Source organism: Symphalangus syndactylus, chromosome 6 (genome assembly GCF_028878055.3).
Source record: "Symphalangus syndactylus isolate Jambi chromosome 6, NHGRI_mSymSyn1-v2.1_pri, whole genome shotgun sequence".
NCBI classification, from domain to species: domain Eukaryota; kingdom Metazoa; phylum Chordata; class Mammalia; order Primates; family Hylobatidae; genus Symphalangus; species Symphalangus syndactylus.
Window position 1 is genome coordinate 148349004 of NC_072428.2, and position 19515 is coordinate 148368518.

General features: G+C 40.5%; 1 protein-coding gene across 7 annotated transcripts in view; it reads left to right on the top strand.

The window, feature by feature from the left end:
• DYNC2I1 (dynein 2 intermediate chain 1) overlaps positions 1 to 19515 on the top strand; it is a 105171-nt gene that overhangs the window by 32084 nt on the left and 53572 nt on the right. For 6 of the 7 annotated variants that reach the window (XR_010121433.1, XM_055269712.2, XM_063641760.1 and 3 more), the window contains 3 exons: positions 1600 to 1668; positions 12929 to 13006; positions 13565 to 13784. Coding sequence is in view for 6 of the 7 variants with exons in the window: in XM_055269712.2 (XP_055125687.1) it covers positions 1600 to 1668; positions 12929 to 13006; positions 13565 to 13784 (367 nt within the window). In the remaining variant the exon portion in view is untranslated. Of the gene's footprint in view, positions 1 to 1599; positions 1669 to 12521; positions 12541 to 12928; positions 13007 to 13564; positions 13785 to 19515 lie in introns of those variants that run through there. The other variant, XM_063641761.1, reaches the window with a different exon arrangement.

The window sequence follows — 19515 nt, forward strand, 5'->3', positions numbered from 1 at the left end:
CCATGCCCGGCCTTTTTGTTTTGTTATTACAGATAATGTGGCAAGCATATTTTGGATTCTATGAATTATTTCTGGAGAATATTTTTTTCTTTGTTGATCGTTATCTGAAACCCATGACCTTGAGATAATCATATTTAACAATTTTGTGCCATATATATATATATATATATACATATATATATATATATATATATGTTGAGATGGAGTCTCACTCTGTCGCCCAGGCTAGAGTGCAGTGGCGCGATCTCAGCTCACCTCAACCTCTGCCTCCCGGGTTCAAGCAATTCGTGCCTCAGCCTCCTGAGTAGCTGGGATCACAGGCATGCGCCACCACACCCAGCTAATTTTTGTATTTTTAGTAGAGACAGGGTTTCACCATGTTGGCCAGGCTGATCTTGAACTCCTGATCTCAGGTGATCCACCTGCTTCGGCCTCCCAAAGTGCTGGGATTACAGGCGTGAGCCACCGCGCTCGGCCTTCGTGCCGTATTTTTATGAATTGCTTTATTCTATATCTGTACTCAAACATAATTTTACATAAATTAGGTCATACAGCACCTGTTGTTTTGACATGGATTTTTTTTTTTTTTAATTTTGGTGGTGGTGTTTGGATTGCTTATTATCTGGCTATAGCCACACATTTACCACAGAAAAAAAGACCTACAAATATTTCTTCTCATATAATCTTTTATAATCATATGTTGGTATGTATATTTAGGAAGCCAGTTTTAAACATATACACACACACACACACACCCCTCCTGTTTTTCCTTTTTTTTTTTTGAGATGGAGTCTCGCTTTGCCGCCCAGGCTGGAGTGCAGTGGCGCTATCTCGGCTTATTGCAAGCTCCGCCTCCCAGGTTCAGGCCATTCTCCTGCCTCAGCCTCCCAAGTAGCTGGGATTACAGGTGCCCGCCACCATGCCTGGCTAATTTTTTTATTTTTAGTAGAGATGGGATTTCACCATGTTGGCTAGGCTGGTCTTGAACACCTGACCTCAGGTGATCCACCCACCTCGGCCTCCCAGAGTGCTGGGACTACAGGCGTGAGCCACTGTGCCCAGCCTGGGTAGTGACTTCTAAGTGCATAGATCTTCCTAGTGTCATTGACAAAGGTGACATTTGCAAGGCTTTTTCTTCCTCAGATGCAGGGATCTGGGCTTCACGTGTGTCCTTTTATCCACTCCTCACTGCTACTGTGAAGCAGGTGCCATAATTCTGATTTTTCAGAAGGGAAAGCCAAGGCACAGAGGGTTGGAGATACTTGCTTTAGTCACGCAGTTTGTCAGCCACCAGGCTGGGACCCGCATCCCAGAGCGTTAGCTTCGCAGTCTGTGCACCTGTCTGCTGAGGGCTGGCAGGCTCCGTGGTGGTGGGGTGGGGTGAGCTGCCTGGCGTGTGTGTCCCCTGGAGTCCCACCTGTGTCCTGTTTGCTGAGGGCTGGCAGGCTCCACGGGGGAGCTACGTGGCATGTGTGTCCCCTGGAGTCCCACCTGTGTCCTGTCTACTGAGGGCTGGCGGGCTCTGCAGGGGAGCTGCGTGGCGTGTGTGTTCCCTGGAGTCCCGTGTCCTGGCTGATGGGGCTGTTCTCTCTCCATTAGCATGGCCACGAGGAAGGCTCTTTTGTGTGGTGGAAGCTGGACCAGAGGCCAGGAGGCGAGGAAACGGTGGTAAGGAGAGTGCGTCTTCCTATAGTTTTGCAATCCTGTCCCAGCACAGGCTTCCACTCAACGTTTGCTTGCTTTCCTGTCAGCATTTTACTAGTGTAATTATTGTTCCTTTCAGACAGCAGAACATGAGCATGAAGGGATAGATGAGATTTTCATATGAAATTCATACTTGCCCTTGTTTGAAGTCCTTGGTCATGTTGAAAGCCGTCTGGGTTGTGGGGGTCAAGGAATGTAACTGGGTTGTGTGTACACCGTCAGGTACTTGAGCCTCTTTCTTCCTGGAAGAGGAGAGGATTTTGCAAAGAGATCGGAGGGAAGGGGTTTAGGGTGAATGAACAGACAGCCTTCCCATTGTTGCTCTGTGTGCAAGTTGAAGAAAGTGAGGAGATTTGAAGACACCTAATAGAGAAATCACAAAAGACGTGATCCAGGCCATGGTTGCTGAGAATTATACAAGGTTATAAATAATTTTCGGAATATATATGCAAAACCGGAGAGATCAAGGAAATGCAGGTATCATATGAGGGAAGAATTGCGGACGGGGCCTGTGAAGAACGTAGCGCAGAGCTCGATGGAGAGCACGTCCTGGTGTGAGGGAAGAATTGCAGACGGGGCCTGTGAGGGACGTAGTGCAGAGCTCGATGGAGAGCACGTCCTCGTGTGACGGAAGAATTGCAGACGGGGCCTGTGAAGGACGTAACGCAGAGCTCGATGGAGAGCACGTCCTCGTGTGAGGGAAGAATTGCGGACGGGGCCTGTGAGGGACGTAACGCAGAGCTCGATGGAGAGCACGTCCTCGTGTGGGGGAAGAATTGCAGACGGGGCCTGTGAAGGACGTAGCGCAGAGCTCGATGGAGAGCACGTCCTCGTGTGGGGGAAGAATTGCAGACGGGGCCTGTGAGGGATGTAGCGCAGAGCTCGATGGAGAGCACGTCCTCGTGTGGGGGAAGAATTGCGGACGGGGCCTCTGAAGGACGTAACGCAGAGCTCGATGGAGAGCACGTCCTCGTGTGAGGGAAGAATTGCAGACGGGGCCTGTGAGGGATGTAGCGCAGAGCTCGATGGAGAGCACATGGGGCTCTCCTCGGGGCAGGTGAACTCCTGGTGATGGGGGTTTCTTGTTCCTTCTCAGGGGTGTGTCCCCCAGTGTGGTTCTAGCTCTGCACAGAAGTGATGATGTCTGCTCCGTACCCCACTGTCCCCTCACCTGGCTGAGTGCCTGGCCCACACTAGGTGTGTTTGCAGAGTGAATGAACTGTAGTTTCAAAATCCTGGCCAGACATAGTACATAACTAAGAGCCACTGGGTCTGCTGAGTTGTGCAAGAATAAGAAATGTGATGCTATTAGTTTTCATTTAAAATTCCTGTTTTTGTTCTTCTTGTCAGTCAGCAGGTGTTGTATTTACTGATACAATAAATGTAGTATATGTTATTTAATATAATGTACAATGACTTTATATGATAATGTGCAATGACTTTATATGATAATGTGCCAAGAGGACCTTATTTACTTTTTATAAGACTTTATTATTTTTTATTTTATATTTATTTTTAGACAGGGGCTCGTTCTGTTGCCCAGGCTGGAGTGCAGTGGCATGATCATAGTTCAATGCAGCCTCAAACTCTTGGGGTCAAACGATTCTCCTGCCTCAGCCTTTCGAGTAGTTGGGACCATAGTCATGAGACACTACTCCTGGCTAAGACTTTATTTTTTTTTTAGAGCAGTTTTAAGTTTCCATCAAAATTGAGAGGGAGGGGCCAGGTGTGGTGGCTCACCCCTGTAATCCCAGCACTTTGGGAGGCCGAGGTGGGCAGATCACCTCAGGAGTTTGAGACCAGCCTGGCCAACATGGCGAAACCCTATCTCTACTAAAAATACCAAAATTTGCTGGGTGTGGTGGCGCGTGCCTGTAATCCCAGCTACTCAGGAGGCTGAGGCAGGAGAATTGCTTGAACCCAGGAGATGGAGGTTGTAGTGAGCTGAGATCGAGCCATTGTACTGTGGCCTGGGCAACAAGAGCAAAACTTCATCTCAAAAAAAAAAAAAAAATTGAGAGGAAGATACAAAGATTTCCCATATACCCCCTCGCCCCCACACATGAATAGCCTCCCCCATTATCAACGTACCCTACCAGAGTGGTGCATTTGTTACAGTTGATGAGCCTACATTGATGTGTCTTTATCATTCGAAGTCCGAGATTTATGTTAGGGCTCACTCTTGGTCTTAAACATTCTGTGGGTTTGGACAAATGGGTCATGACGTGGATCCACCACAGGGCATCATGCAGTGGTTTCACTGCCCTAAAACCCCTGTGCTCTGGCTGTTCATCCCTCCCTTCCCCTTATTTGTGGTAATCACTGATCTTGTCTGTGTCTGTATAGCTTTGCCCTTTCCAGAGTGTCTTATACAGCAGCTCCTCAGCTTATGACAGGGTTACATCCCAGTAAACCCATAGTAAGTTGAAAGTATCGTGATTTGAAAATGCATTTAATATGCCTAAACTACTGAAGCTTAGCCCAGCCTACCTTAAATGTGCTCCAAACGCTTATGTTATCCTACAGTTGGCAAAATAATTTGACAGAAAACCTATTTTGTAATAAGGTGTTTAATATCTCATATAGTTTATTGACTGCAGCACACTGTAGAGTATTGGTTGTTCAGCCTCTTGGTCACGTGGCTGCCTGGGAGGTGTGGCTGCTGCCGTCACCAGCATCATAACAGTGTTGTACCACATATTGTACTGCATGTCACACTGCATATCATACCATATATCATAGTGCATATCCTACCGCATATCGTACTGCGTATCGTAATGCATGTCACACCGCATATCCTACTACATATCATACCATATATCATAGTGCATATCCTATCACATATTGTACCACATATCATAACACATCACACCTCATATCATACTACATATACCATATATCATAGTGCGTATCCTACCACATATCGTACTGCATATCATAATGCATGTCACACCACATATCATACTGCATATCGTATCGTATATCATAGTGCATATCCTACTGCATATTGTACCACATATCGTAGTGCATGTCACACTGCATATCCTACTGCATATCATACCGTATATCATAGTGCATATCCTACCACATGTTGTACCACATAACACATGTCACACCTCATATCGTACTACATATACCATATATCATAGTGCATATCCTACCACATATCGTACTGCATATCATAATGCATGTCACACCACATATCATACCGCATATCATATCGTATATCATAGTGCATATCCTACCGCATATCGTACCACATATCATAACGCATGTCACACCTCATATCATACTACATATCATACCATATATCATAGTGCATATCCTACCGCATATTGTACCACATATCGTAATGCGTGTCACACTGCATATCCTACTGCATATCATACCGTATATCATAGTGCATATCCTACCACATGTACCACATAATGCATGTCACACCTCATATCATACTACATATCATACCATATATCATAGTGCATATCCTACCACATATTGTACCACACATCATAATGCATGTCACACCACATATCATACCGCATACCATATATCATAGTGCATATCCTATTGCATATCCTACCCATATCGTACTGCATATCGTAACACATGTCACACCGCATATCATACTACATATCATACCGTATATTATAGTGCATATTCTACTGCATATCGTACTGCATGTCACACCATATATCATGGTGCATATTCTACCGCATGTCCTACAGCATATCATACTGCATGTTGCTAGTCCAGGAAAAAAACAAAATCCAAAGTAGTTTCCACTCAGTGAGTTTTGCTTTCGCACCATTGTAAAGTAAAAAAAAAAAAAAAAATACGTTGAATCATTGTAAGTTGCAGATTGTCTGTAGTTAGAATCATACTGTTTGTAGCCTTTCCCAGATTGGCTTCTTTCATTTAGCGATATGCATTTTAAGGTTCCCCTGTGTCTCTTCAAGGCTTAATAACTCATTTCTTCTAGTGCTGAATAATATCCATTGTAGGGATGCACTGCAGTCTATCCGCTCACTAACTGAAGGATATCTTGGTTGCTTCCAAGTTTTGGCAAGTATGAATAAATCTGCTATAAACATCCATGTGCAGGTTTTTGTGTGAACATGTTTCCAACTCTACCGGGTAACTACCAAGGAGTGTGATTGCAGGATCATATGATAAGAATATGTTTAGTTTTGTTAATAAATTGCCAAGCCATCTTTCACAGTGGCCATAGGATTTTGCTTTCCCCAGCAATGAATGTGAGTTCCTGTGGCTCCACATCCTCACTTGCATTTGGTGGTGTTGGTGTTCTGGATATAAAAGGATCACCGTCCTTTTAATTGGCATTTTCCTGGTGACATACGATGTGGAGCATCTTTTCATATGTTTGTTTGCCATCTGTATATCTTGTTTAGTGGGATGTCTGTTAAGATCTTCGGCCCCTTTTTTTTTCTTGTTGAGATTTAAGAGTTCTCTGTGTATTTTGGATAACACTCCTTTATCAGTTGGTCTTTTGCAAATATTTTCTCTCAGTCTGTGACTTGTCTTCTCTTCCTGTTGACATTGTCTCTTACAGAAGTTTTTAATTTTAATGAAGTCCAGCTTATCAATTTTTTCTTTCATGGGTTGTGCTTTTGGTGTTGTATCTAAAAAGTCATCTCCATACCTAAAGTCATCTAGATTTGTCCTATGCTATTTCCTAAGAGTTTATAGTTTCGCATTTTACACTTAGGTCTGTGATCCATTTTGAGTGTGTTTTCTTGAAGGGTGTAAGGTCTTTGTCTAGATCATCCTGTGAATGTTTATTTGTTCCAGCACCATTTTTTGTAGAGACTATCATTTATTCATTGTACTGTATTGCCATTGCTCCCTTTTCAAAGATCAGTTGATGTATTTATGTGGGTCTATTTCTGGGCTCTTTGTTCTGTTGCCTTCATCTATTTGTCCACTCTTCTCACCAGTACACACTGTCTTGATTGCTGTAGCTTTGTAGTGGGTCTTGACATCAGGTCATGTCAGTTCTCCAACTTTGTTCTCCTTCAGTGTTGTGTTGACTGTTCTGGATCTTCTGCCTGTAAATGTGACTTTAGAGTCGCTTTGCCAGTATTCATACAATTCTGAAATTTCGATTGCGATTGCATGGAATCTATAGGTCAAGGTGGGAAAAACTGACATCTTGACAGTTTGAGTCTTATTTGTGAACATGGAATATCTCTCTATTTAGTTCTTTGTTTTTGCTTAGCAGAGCTTTATAATTTTTCTTATAGAGATCTTGTACATCTTTTGTTAGATTTATACCTATTGGATTTTTGAGGGTGCTAATATAAGTAATAATGTGTTTTTAATTTAAGATTCTACTCGTTCCTTGCTGGTATATAGGAAAGCGATTGACTTTTGTATACTCACCGTGTGTTCTGTGACCTTGCTGTAATTGCTTATTATTTCCAGTCATTTTTTTGTTGTTGTTGTTCAATTCTTTCAGATTTTCTGCACAGACCATCATGTTATCTGCGAAGAAAGTTTAATTTCTTCCTTCCCAATCAGCATACTTTGTATTTCCTTTTCTTATTTCATTAGTTAGAACTTCCAGCATGATGCTGACACGGAGTGGTGAGGTGATATATTCTTTGTTTTCAATCTTAGTGGGAAAACTGAGTTTCTCACTTAGATATGATGTTAGTTGTATGTTTTTTTGTAGATGTTCTTTATCAAGTGGAGGAAATTTCTCTCTATTCCTAGTTTACTAAGAGTTTTATCATTAATGGTTGTTGGATTTTGTCCAATGTTTTTTCTCCATTTATTAATATGATCTTATGATTTTTCTCTTTTAGCCTGTTGATTTAGTGGATTACATTAATTGATCCTTGAATGTTGAACCAGGCTTGCATACCTGGGATAAATGCCAGTTGGTTGTGGCGTATGATTCTTTTTATTTTTTATCTTTTGTTTTTTTGAGGCAGGGTGTTACTCTGTCGCTCAGACTTGAGTGCAGTGTGGTGATCACAGCTCATTGTAGCTTCAACCTCTCATGCTCAAGCAATCTTACCACCTTAGCCTCCTGAGTAGCTGGGACTACAGGCGTGTGCCACCATGCCCATCTGGTTTTTAAATTTTTTGTAGAGACAGGGTCTTAAGATCTCACCTAGGCTGGTCTTGAACTCCTGGGCTCAAGTGATCTTACTGCCTTGGCCTCCCAAAGTGCTGGGATTACAGGTGTGAGCCACTGTGCCTGGCCCTATGTGATTCTTTGTGTACATTGTTGGCTTTGATTTGGTACAATCGTGTTGCAGATTTTTGCATCTGTATTCATGAATGACATTGGTCTCTAGTTTTTTTTTTTTTTCTTGTAATATCTTTGTCTGGATCATGCTGGCCTCATAGAATGATTTAGGAAGTATTCTTTCTGCCTCTATGCCCTGGAAGAGAGTGTAAAGAATTGTATAATTTTTTTTTCTTTTTTTTTTTGAGACAGAGTCTCTCTCTGTCTCCCAGGCTAAAGTGCAGTGGCGCGGTCTTGGCTCACTGTAGCCTCCACCTCCCGGGTTCAAGCGATTCTCCTGCCTCAGCCTCCCGAGTAGCTGGGATTACAGGTGCCCGCCACCATGCCCAGCTAATTTTTGTATTTTTAGTAGAGATGGAGTTTCAGCATATTGGCCAGGCTAGTCTCAAACTCCTGACCTCAGGTAATTCACCCATCTCAGATCTTACTGCCTTGGCCTCCCAAAGTGCTGGTATTACAGGTGTGAGCTACCGTGCCCAGGTGAGAATTATATAATTTCTTTATTAAATGTTTGGTAGAATTCACCAGTGCCAGTGCTTTCTAGCACTAGCTGGGCCTTGTGTTTTTTTTTTAGAAGGTTATTAATTATTGATGTCTTTAATAGGTATAGGCCTATTCAAATTGTCTGTTTCTTCTTGTGTGAGTTTTAGCAACTGTGTCTGTCGTGAAATTGGCCCATTTTACTAGGTTATCAAATTTATGGGCATAGAACTGTTCATGGTATTACTTGATTATCCTTTTAATGTCATGGGATCTGCAGTGATGTCCTCTTTTACCTTTCCGACGCTAGTAATTTGGGTCCGCTCTCTTTTTTCCTTAGTTAGCTTGGCCTAGAAGTGTACTGATTTATCGGTATTTTCAAAAAAGCCAGCTTTTGATTTCATTGATTTTTCTCTGTTGATTTCCTATTTTTAATTTTATTGATTTCTGCTCTAATTATTATTATTTCTTTTTTCTGCTTGCCTCAGATTTAATTTGCTCTTATTTTTCTAGTTAATCCAAGCTAGAAACTTAGATGATTGATTTTAGATCTTTGTTCTTTTCTAATATATGCATTCAACGTTATAAATTGCCCTCTAAGCACTGCTTTTGTTTGCATTCCACAAATTCCGATAAGTTTGTTTTCATTTTTATTTAGTTCAAAATGCTTTTACATTTCTCTTGAGATTTGTTTCTTAGCCTCTGTGTTATTTAGAAATATGTTGTTTAATCTTCATATATTGTGGGATTTTCCAGTTATTTTTCTGTTACTGATTTCTAGTGTGATTCCATTGTGACCTGAGAGCAGATGTATAATTTCCGTTCTTTTATATTTGTTAAGGTGTGTTTTATGGCCCAGAATATGGGCTATCATGGTGAATTATATGCAAGCTTGATAAGAATGTGTATTCTGCTGTTGTTGGGTGAAGCAGTCTAACGCTGCCCATTATACCCAGTTCACTGATGGTGCGGTGGAGTTCAGCTATATCCTTACTCATTTTCTGCCTGTTAGATTTGTCCATTTCTGATAGAGGGATGTTGAAGTCTCCAGCTATAATAGTGGATTCATCTATTTCTTCTTGCAGTTCTATTAGTTTTTGACTGAAATAATTTGACATTCACACATATTAAGGATTGTTATGTCTTTCATTAAAGACATAAAATTGGCATTTTTATCATGGTGTAATGCCTTTCTTTATTCATGTTGACTCTCCTTACTTTGAAGTCTGCTGTGTCAGAAATGAATAGAATGACTTTTGCTTTCTTTTGATTACTGTGAGCATGGTATTATTTTTCTTCATTTGGGTTTCCTGAAGACAATAAGTAGATGGATCTTGTTTTTTGATCCTCTCTGACAATCTCTGTCTTGTGATTGGTACATTTAGATCATTGATGTTCAGAGTGATTATTGATATATTGGATTAGTATCCACCATGTTTGTTACTATTTTTTATTTGTTGCTCTTGTTATTTGTTCCTGTTTTTGTCTTTCATTTTTTTTTGCCTTTTGGTTTTAATAGAACATCTTATGATTCTATTTTCTCTCCTTTCTTAGCATATCAGTTAAAGGTTCTTTTTTTTTTTTTAACTTTTTAAAGTGGTTTAAATACATTTACAACCAATCCAAGTCCACTTTTGAATAAGACTGTATCACTCCCATTCGTTGTATCCTTGCTGTCATTCATTTGACTTGTGTATAAGCAGACATAAGCATGTCATCCCTTGGTTCCTGTGACAGGATTGGTTCCTGGACCCCCTGTGGATACTAAAATCTGCAAACGCTCAAGTTCCTTAAATAAAATGGCATAGGATTTGCATATAACCTATGCATGTTCTCCCATGTACTTTAAGTCATCTCTAGATTGCTTATAAAATGTAATACAATGTAAATGCTATATAAATAGTTGTTATACTGTATTTTAAAATTTGTATTATTTTTTATTTTTATTTTTCCAAATATTTTTGGTCTGTGGTTGGTTGAATCCATGGATGTGGAACCCACAGATAAGGAGGGCTAACTATACATATGCATACACAAACACAGACACACACACACACACACACACACACACACGGATAAATACCTAAGCATATGTAATTGAATACATTTTTGCTACTATTATTCTGAACAAACTGTTATCTGTTAGATCAATTAAGAAAAAGAAAAGGAAGAGTTATTTCCCTTTACTTATTTCTTCTTCCATCTTTTCTTTTTTTTATGTATACTCAAGTTTCTGACCTATATTATTTTCCTTCTGATATGGTTTGGCTGTGTCCCCACCCAAATCTCAACTTGAATTTATCTCCCGGAATTCCCACATGTTGTGGGAGGGACCCAGGGGGAGGTAATTGAATCATGAGGCCCGGTCTTTCTCTTGCTATTCTTGTGATAGTGAATACGTCTCATGAGATCTGATGAGTTTATCAGGGGTTTCTGCTTTTGCCTCCTCATTTTCTCTTCCTGCTGCCACGTTTAAGAAGTGCCTTTTGCCTCCTGCCATGATTCTGAGGCCTCCCCAGCCATGTGGAACTGTAAGTCCAATTAAACCTCTTTTTCTTTCCAGTCTCGGTTATGTCTTTATCAGCAGTGTGAAAACGGACTAATACACCTTCTTTCTGAAGAACTTTTTATGTTGCTTGCAAGACAGGTCTACTGGCAACAAATTCCCTCAATTTTGTTTGAAAGTCTTTATTTCTCCTTCACTTTGGAAGGATAATTTTATAGAGTATATGTGTAATTTTGGGCTGGTGAATATTTTTCTCTCAGTACTTTGACATTTCTCTATGCTGTCTTCTTGCTTGCATGGTATTTGAGAAACTGAATGTAATTCTTTTCTTTTTTTTTTTTTTTTGAGACAGAGTTTCGCTCTCGTTGCCCAGGCTGGAGTGCAATGGTGCCATCTCAGCTCATTGCAACGTCTGCCTCCCAGGTTCAAGTGATTCTCCTGCTTCAGCCTCCCAAGTAGCTGGGATTACAGGCAAGTGCCACCATGCCCAGCTAATTTTTATGTTTTTAGTAGAGATGGGGTTTCACCATGTTGGTCAGGCTGGTCTCGAACTCCTGACCTCAGATGATCCACCTGCCTTGGCCTCCCAAAGTGCTGGGATTATAGGTGTGAGCCTATATAATAATAATATACGTGCCCAGCCTGTAACTCTTATCTATGTTCCTCAGTAGATAAAGTGTTTTTTCCCCCATCTGGCTTCTTTCAGGTTTTTGTCCTTATCTGTGATTTTCTGTAGTTTGAATATAAGATGCCTACGTATAGATTTTTTCATATTGATCTTGGTGTTCTGTGAGCTTCCTGGATGTGTGGTTTGCTGTCTGACATCAGTTTGGAGAAATGCTCAGTCATTATTGTATCAAGTGTTCTGTTCCTTTCTCTCTTCTTCTACCATCCCCATTACACATATGAATACCTTTTGCAGTTGTCCCACAGTTCTTGGATATTTTATTCTGTTTTTTTTTTTTTTTTTTTTTCCTTCCCACTTTTTGTTCTCTTTGCTTTTCAGTTTTGGGGGTTTCTATTGAGGTATCATCAAGCACAGAGACTTTTTTCTTCAGCTCTGTCCAGTTTACTAATGAGCCCATCAAAGTTGTTCTTCACTTCTGTTTCTGTTGTTTTGTTGTTTTTGACCTCGAACTTTCCTTTCTGGTTCTTTCTTAGACTTTCCATCTCTCTGCTTGCTTGCTATCAACTTTGTCTATTAGAGCTCTTAGGATGTCCTCATAGTTGTTTTAAGTTCCGGTTGTGATAATTCCAACATCCCTGCCATGTCTGGAACTGGTGCTTGCTCTGTCTCTTCAAACCGTATTTTCTGCTTTCTAGTATGCCTTGTAATTTCTTCTTGCTTGTGCAGTGGTGCAATCTTGGCTCACTGCAACCTCTGCCTCCCAGGCTCAAGCAGTCCTCTCACCTCAGCCTCTGGAGTACCTGGGACTACAGGTGCACACCACCATGCCTAGCTAATTTTTTGTATTTTTGGTAGAGATGAAGTTTCGCCATGTTGCCCACGCTGGTCTCCAACTCCTGGGTTCAAGTCATCTGCCTGCCTTGACCTCCCAAAGTGCTGGGATTAAAGGTGTGAGCCACAGTGCCTGGCCCGTTCATCTGTCTTTAGTGGTGTAGATAAGCTGAGCACCATTCAGCGGGGAATACATTCATGGATAAGAAATGGATTGGGGCACATTTGAAGTTTATTTGTAAAACACTTAAAACATTTTTAGCCACCAGAATTATAGATGTTTCCCAAAAAGGATGTTTACTGTTTTCTCTTTTTGGTCCTACCTGTAAGTTAGCAAGGGTATTTCTTAAAGGAATTTAACATTATATTAGTTTTATAAATGCCTAGAGTTTAAAATTAGCAACATCAAATGAATCTCAGAAAACATGTATGTTTTCCCAACCTATTTGCAATATTCAAGTTTATGATTGAATTTTTTGGTTTTATGTTTGATTTTTACCTCTAGGAAATTGAAAAGGAAGAAACTGATTTAGAAAATGCTAGAGCTGATGCATATACAGCCAGTTGTGAAGATGATTTTGAAGTATGTATAAAAGTTAAAACTTTCCTTAGCTTAAAAATCATTTATTCTTAAAAATCAGCTTATATATAATTGATGTCCTTTTTATTCTTTTTATTAATCCTAATACTCAATATCTGTCTAGGTTGATTTGGGTCAAGCTGTTGCCTGTAAAATGCTTGCTATACTTCTACCAATACTTACCAATATGATGTAATTAAATGATTTTATAATTTAACTCATATTTAAGGGCAGTGCATAAAAAGGTGTGTACATAGGTATCTATAAAAATACATACACTTTCACATTCTCAGCACAAGTGTTTGCACGTGATGGTAGTTGATAGGTCTTTTGTATATGGTTCTGTATTGTGTGATTTATTTTTAGAGAAATAAAGGTAGCAGTTTATATAAATTTACCTTCAAAAACATTAAAATCAGGGAACTATAAATATCTTTCTTAGCTGTAATAAGGACGTTGCCTGTTTTAAGTCATAAAGTGTCATGTTTTGTTCAGTATGAGGGATAATAATGGAAAGTCAGTTTGTCTTAAAGGGTTCCAAAATATTATTATTGTTTGCAGGACTACGAAGATGACTTTGAGGTTTGTGATGGCGATGATGATGAAAGCAGTAATGAACCCGAGTCAAGAGGAAAGATGGAAGAACTTCCTCTAGCTCAAAAAAAGGAAATACAAGAAATTCAAAGAGCCATTAATGCAGAAAATGAAAGGATTGGCGAGTTGTCTTTGAAACTGTTTCAGAAGCGAGGTAGAACAGAATTTGAAAAGGAGCCCAGGACAGGTAAATCAATGCTGCTAATGGTGTCCATGCTCTTAGGGCTCTGTGTACTGAGCCCTCACAGATGCCATCATACACAGGCCTACTCTAATAAGGTGGGCAGAGCAGTAACATCTGCCACATGCTGGTGGTGCCATGCCCTTGCAGCTACCACACAGGAGGCCCCTGAAGATTTGAGCACGAGCACATCAAGAATTCTCTTACACAGAGAAGTTGCACATCACTTTCTGCTCAGCACCCAGGCTTTAGGTTAGCTGAGGGCGCCGTGGCCCCACTCAGTGAGCACTGACACTCCTGTTCTCCAGAGGGAGCTGAGGATGCTGTGGCCCTCCTCAGTGGGCAGCCTGGCTTGTGTTTTCTTTGCAACCAGCGTTTTATCCGTCTGTGAGCACATGCTCTTATTTTTCCTGATGATGTGCTCGTTGAGTTTCCACAGAGGAATCATCATGGTTTTCGCTGGAGGCGTGGCAGTGTCCGCTGGTGAGTGCCTTCATGAGGCATGTGGGGACTGAGGGGTCGAGGTGCCTGTCAACTCTTGGGACACAGACTGAGCCGGACACAAAGCATGCTCTTGATTCATTCTTTTTTCCTACAAAGACCTTTTTAAATTAAATTTAGAAATGTATTTTTTCTCCAAATTCTTGGCATCAGGATATAATGTTACTTGTGAGAGTAGGAATTAATGTTTCAAATTGCTTTAAAGGAAAACTGTGACATTCTGATAAAACATGGGCACTGAGGGTAAAATAGGATAATAAAATATTATTTGATGACATACTACTTTAAATTATCTGGTAAAATATTCAGTAATTGATGCAGTTAATTATAGTTAGTAATTAATATGATGCACTAATACAAATGAAGGTTTTGCAGAATGATTCTTTGTCTCACATTTTGTGCCTGCTACCGAGGTGACAGAACTCAGCTGGGCAGTGCTGATAGAGCGTTCTTTAAACTTATAGCTAAAGGGCATCTGTCCTGGTAGAGGTAAGGATCTGCCCCTTCTTCAGCCCTATTGCCTGGCTGAGGCTCAGGGACTGTTTCCCTCAGTTCCCTGTGGAGTAGCGCTGCACACAGGGAGGGTCTTTGTGCCACCAGCACACAGGATTTCCCGACAGCATTGAAGCTCGTCTGCTCTGGAGTTGCTGAGAAGTGAGCAGGATTTTATTCTTTATTTTATTTTATTATACTTTCAGTTTTAGGGTACATGTGCACAATGTGCAGTTTTGTTACATATGTATACGTGTTGGTGTGCTGCACCCATTAACTCATCATTTAGCATTAGTTACATCTCCTAATGCTATCCCTCCCCCCTCCCCCCACCCCACAACAGTCCCCGGAGTGTGATGTTCCCCTTCCTGTGTCCGTGTGTTCTCATTGTTCACTTCCCACCTATGAGTTAGAACATGCAGTGTTTGTTTTTTTGTCCTTGCGATAGTTTGCTGAGAATGATGGTTTCCAGTTTCATCCATGTCCCTACGAAGGACATGAACTCATCATTTTTTATGGCTGCATAGTATTCCATGGTGTATATGTGCCACATTTTCTTAATCCAGTCTATCATTGTTGGACATTTAGGTTGGTACCAAGTCTTTGCTATTGTGAATAGTGCTGCAATAAACATACGTGTGCATGTGTCTTTATAGCAGCATGATTTATAATCCTTTGGGTATATACCCAGTAATGGGATGGTTGGGTCAAATGGTATTTCTAGTTCTAGATCCCTGAGGAATCGCCACACTGACTTCCACAATGGTTGAACTAGTTTACAGTCCCACCAACAGTGTAAAAGTGTTCCTGTTTCTCCACATCCTCTCCAGCACCTGTTGTTTCCTGACTTTTTAATGATGGCCATTCTAACTGGTGTGAGATGGTATCTCATTGTGGTTTTGATTTGCATTTCTCTGATGGCCAGTGATGATGAGCATTTTTTCATGTGTTTTTTGGCTGCATAAATGTCTTCTTTTGAGAAGTGTCTGTTCATATCCTTCACCCGCTTTTTGATGGGGTTGTTTTTTTCTTGTAAATTTGTTTGAGTTCATTGTAGATTCTGGATATTAGCCCTTTGTCAGATGAGTAGGTTGCAAAAATTTTCTCCCATTTTGTAAGTTGCCTGTTCACTCTGATGGTAGTTTCTTTTGCTGTGCAGAAGCTCTTTAGTTTAATTAGATCCCATTTGTCAATTTTGGCTTTTGTTGCCATTGCTTTTGGTGTTTTAGACATGAAGTCCTTGCCCATGCCTATGTCCTGAATGGTATTGCCTAGGTTTTCTTCTAGGGTTTTTATGGTTTTAGGTCTAACATGTAAGTCTTTAATCCATCTTGAATTAATTTTTGTGTAAGGTGTAAGGCAGGGATCCAGTTTCAGCTTTCTACATATGGCTAGCCAGTTTTCCCAGCACCATTTATTAAATAGGGAATCCTTTCCCCATTGCTTGTTTTTGTCAGGTTTGTCAAAGATCAGATGGTTGTAGATATGTGGCATTATTTCTGAGGGCTGTGTTCTGTTCCATTGATCTATATCTCTGTTTTGGTACCAGTACCATGCTGTTTTGGTTACTGTAGCCTTGTAATATAGTTTGAAGTCAGGTAGCGTGATGCCTCCGGCTTTGTTCTTTTGGCTTAGGATTGACTTGGTGATGCGGGCTCTTTTTTGGTTCCATATGAACTTTAAAGTACTTTTTTTCCAATTCTGTGAAGAAAGTCATTGGTAGCTTGATGGGGATGGCATTGAATCTATAACTTACCTTGGGCAGTATGGCCATTTTCACAGTATTGATTCTTCCCACCCATGAGCATGGAATGTTCTTCCATTTGTTTGTATCCTCTTTTATTTCATTGAGCAGTGGTTTGTAGTTCTCCTTGAAGAGGTCCTTCACATCCCTTGTAAGTTGGATTCCTAGGTATTTTATTCTCTTTGAAGCAATTGTGAATGGGAGTTCACTCATGATTTGGCTCTCTGTTTGTCTGTTATTGGTGTGTAAGAATGCTTGTGATTTTGTACATTGATTTTGTATCCTGAGACTTTGCTGAAGTTGCTTATCAGCTTAAGGAGATTTTGGGCTGAGATGATGGGGTTTTCTAGATATACAATCATGTCATCTGCAAACAGGGACAATTTGACCTCCTCTTTTCCTAATTGAATACCCTTTATTTCCTTCTCCTGCCTAATTGCCCTGGCCAGAACTTCCAACACTATGTTGAATAGGAGTGGTGAGAGAGGGCATCCCTGTCTTGTGCCAGTTTTCAAAAGGAATGCTTCCAGTTTTTGCCCATTCAGTATGATATTGGCTGTGGGTTTGTCATAGATAGCTCTTACTATTTTGAGATATGTCCCATCAATACCTAATTTATTGAGAGTTTTTAGCATGAAGGGTTGTTGAATTTTGTCAAAGGCCTTTTCTGCATCTATTGAGATAATCATGTGGTTTTTGTCTTTGGTTCTGTTTATATGCTGGATTACGTTTATTGATTTTCATATGTTGAAGCAGCCTTGCATCCCAGGGATGAAGCCCACTTGATCATGGTGGATAAGCTTTTTGATGTGCTGCTGGATTCAGTTTGCCAGTATTTTATTGAGGATTTTTGCATCACTGTTCATCAAGGATATTGGTCTAAAATTCTCTTTTTTGGTTGTGTCTCTGCCAGGCTTTGGTATCAGGATGATGCTGGCCTCATAAAGTGAGTTAGGGAGGATTCCCTCTTTTTCTGTTCATTGGAATAGTTTCAGAAGGAACGTTACCACCTCCTCCTTGTACCTCTGGTAGAATTCGGCTGTGAATCCATCAGGTCCTGGACTCTTTTTGGATGGGAAGCTATTGATTATTGCCACAATTTCAGCGCCTGTTATTGGTCTATTCAGAGATTCAACTTCTTCCTGGTTTAGTCTTGGGAGGGTGTATATGTCGAGGAATTTATCCATTTCTTCTAGATTTTCTAGTTTATTTGCGTAGAGGTGTTTGTGGTATTCTCTGATGGTAGTTTGTATTTCTGTGGGATCGGTGGTGATATCCCCTTTATCATTTTTTATTGCGTCTATTTGATTCTTCTCTCTTTTCTTCTTTATTAGTCTTGCTAGCGGTCTATTGATTTTGTTGATCTTTTCAAAAAACCAGCTCCTGGATTCATAAATTTTTTGAAGGGTTTTTTGTGTCTCTATTTCCTTCAGTTCTGCTCTGATTTTAGTTATTTCTTGCCTTCTGCTAGCTTTTGAATGTGTTTGCTCTTGCTTTTCTAGTTCTTTTAGTTGTGATGTTATGGTGTCAATTTTGGATCTTTCCTGCTTTCTCTTGTGGGCATTTAGTGCTATAAATTTCCCTCTACACACTGCTTTGAATGTGTCCCAGAGATTCTGGTATGTTGTGTCTTTGTTCTCATTGGTTTCCAAGAACATCTTTATTTCTGCCTTCATTTCATTATGTATCCAATAGTCATTCAGGAGCAGGTTGTTCAGTTTCCATGTAGTTGAGCAGTTTTGAGTGAGTTTCTTAATCCTGAGTTCTAGTTTGATTGCACTGTGGTCTGAGAGACAGTTTGTTATAATTTCTGTTCTTTTACATTTGCTGAGGAGTGCTTTACTTCCAACCATGTGGTCAATTTTGGAATAGGTGTGGTGTGGTGCTGAAAAAAATGTATATTCTGTTGATTTGGGGTGGAGAGTTCTGTAGATGTCTATTAGGTCTGCTTGGTGCAAAGCTGAGTTCAATTCCTGGGTATCCTTGTTAACTTTCTGTCTCGTTGATCTGTCTAATGTTGACAGTGGGGTGTTAAAGTCTCCCTTTATTATTGTGTGGGAGTCTAAGTCTCTTTGTAGGTCACTAAGGACTTGCTTTATGAACCTGGGTGCTCCTGTATTGGGTGCATATATATTTAGGATAGTTAGCTCTTCTTGTTGAATTGATCCCTTTACCATTATGTAATGGCCTTCTTTGTCTCTTTTGATCTTTGTTGGTTTAAATTCTGTTTTATCAGAGACTAGGATTGCAACCCCTGCCTTTGTTTGTTTTCCATTTGCTTGGTAGATCTTCCTCCATCCCTTTATTTTGAGCCTATGTGTGTCTCTGCACGTGAGATGGGTTTCTTGAATATAGCACACTGATGGGTCTTGACTCTTTATCCAATTTGCCAGTCTGTGTCTTTTAATTGGAGCATTTAGCCCATTTACATTTAAAGTTAATATTGTTACGTGTGAATTTGGTCCTGTCATTATGATGTTAGCTGGTTATTTTGCTCAGTAGTTGATGCAGTTTCTTCCAAGCCTTGATGGTCTTTACATTTTGGCATGTTTTTGCACCAGTTGTTCCTTTCCATGTTTAGTGCTTCCTTCAGGAGCTCTTGTAGGGCAGGCCTGGTGGTGACAAAATCTCTCAGCATTTGCTTGTCTGTATTTTATTTCTCCACTTATGAAGCTTAGTTTGGCTGGATATGAAATTCTGGGTTGAAAATTCTTTTCTTTAAGAATGTTGAATATCAGCCCCCACTCTCTTCTGGTTTGTAGAGTTTCTGCCGAGAGATCTGCTGTTAGTCTGATGGGCTTCCCTTTGTGGGTAACGCGACCTTTCTCTCTGGCTGCCCTTAACATTTTTTCCTTCATTTGGTGAATCTGACAATTATGTGTCTTGGGGTTGCTTTTCTCGAGGAGTATCTTTGTGGTGTTCTCTGTATTTCCTGAATCTGAATGTTGGCCTGCCTTGCTAGATTGGGGAAGTTCTCCTGGATAATGTCCTGCAGAGTGT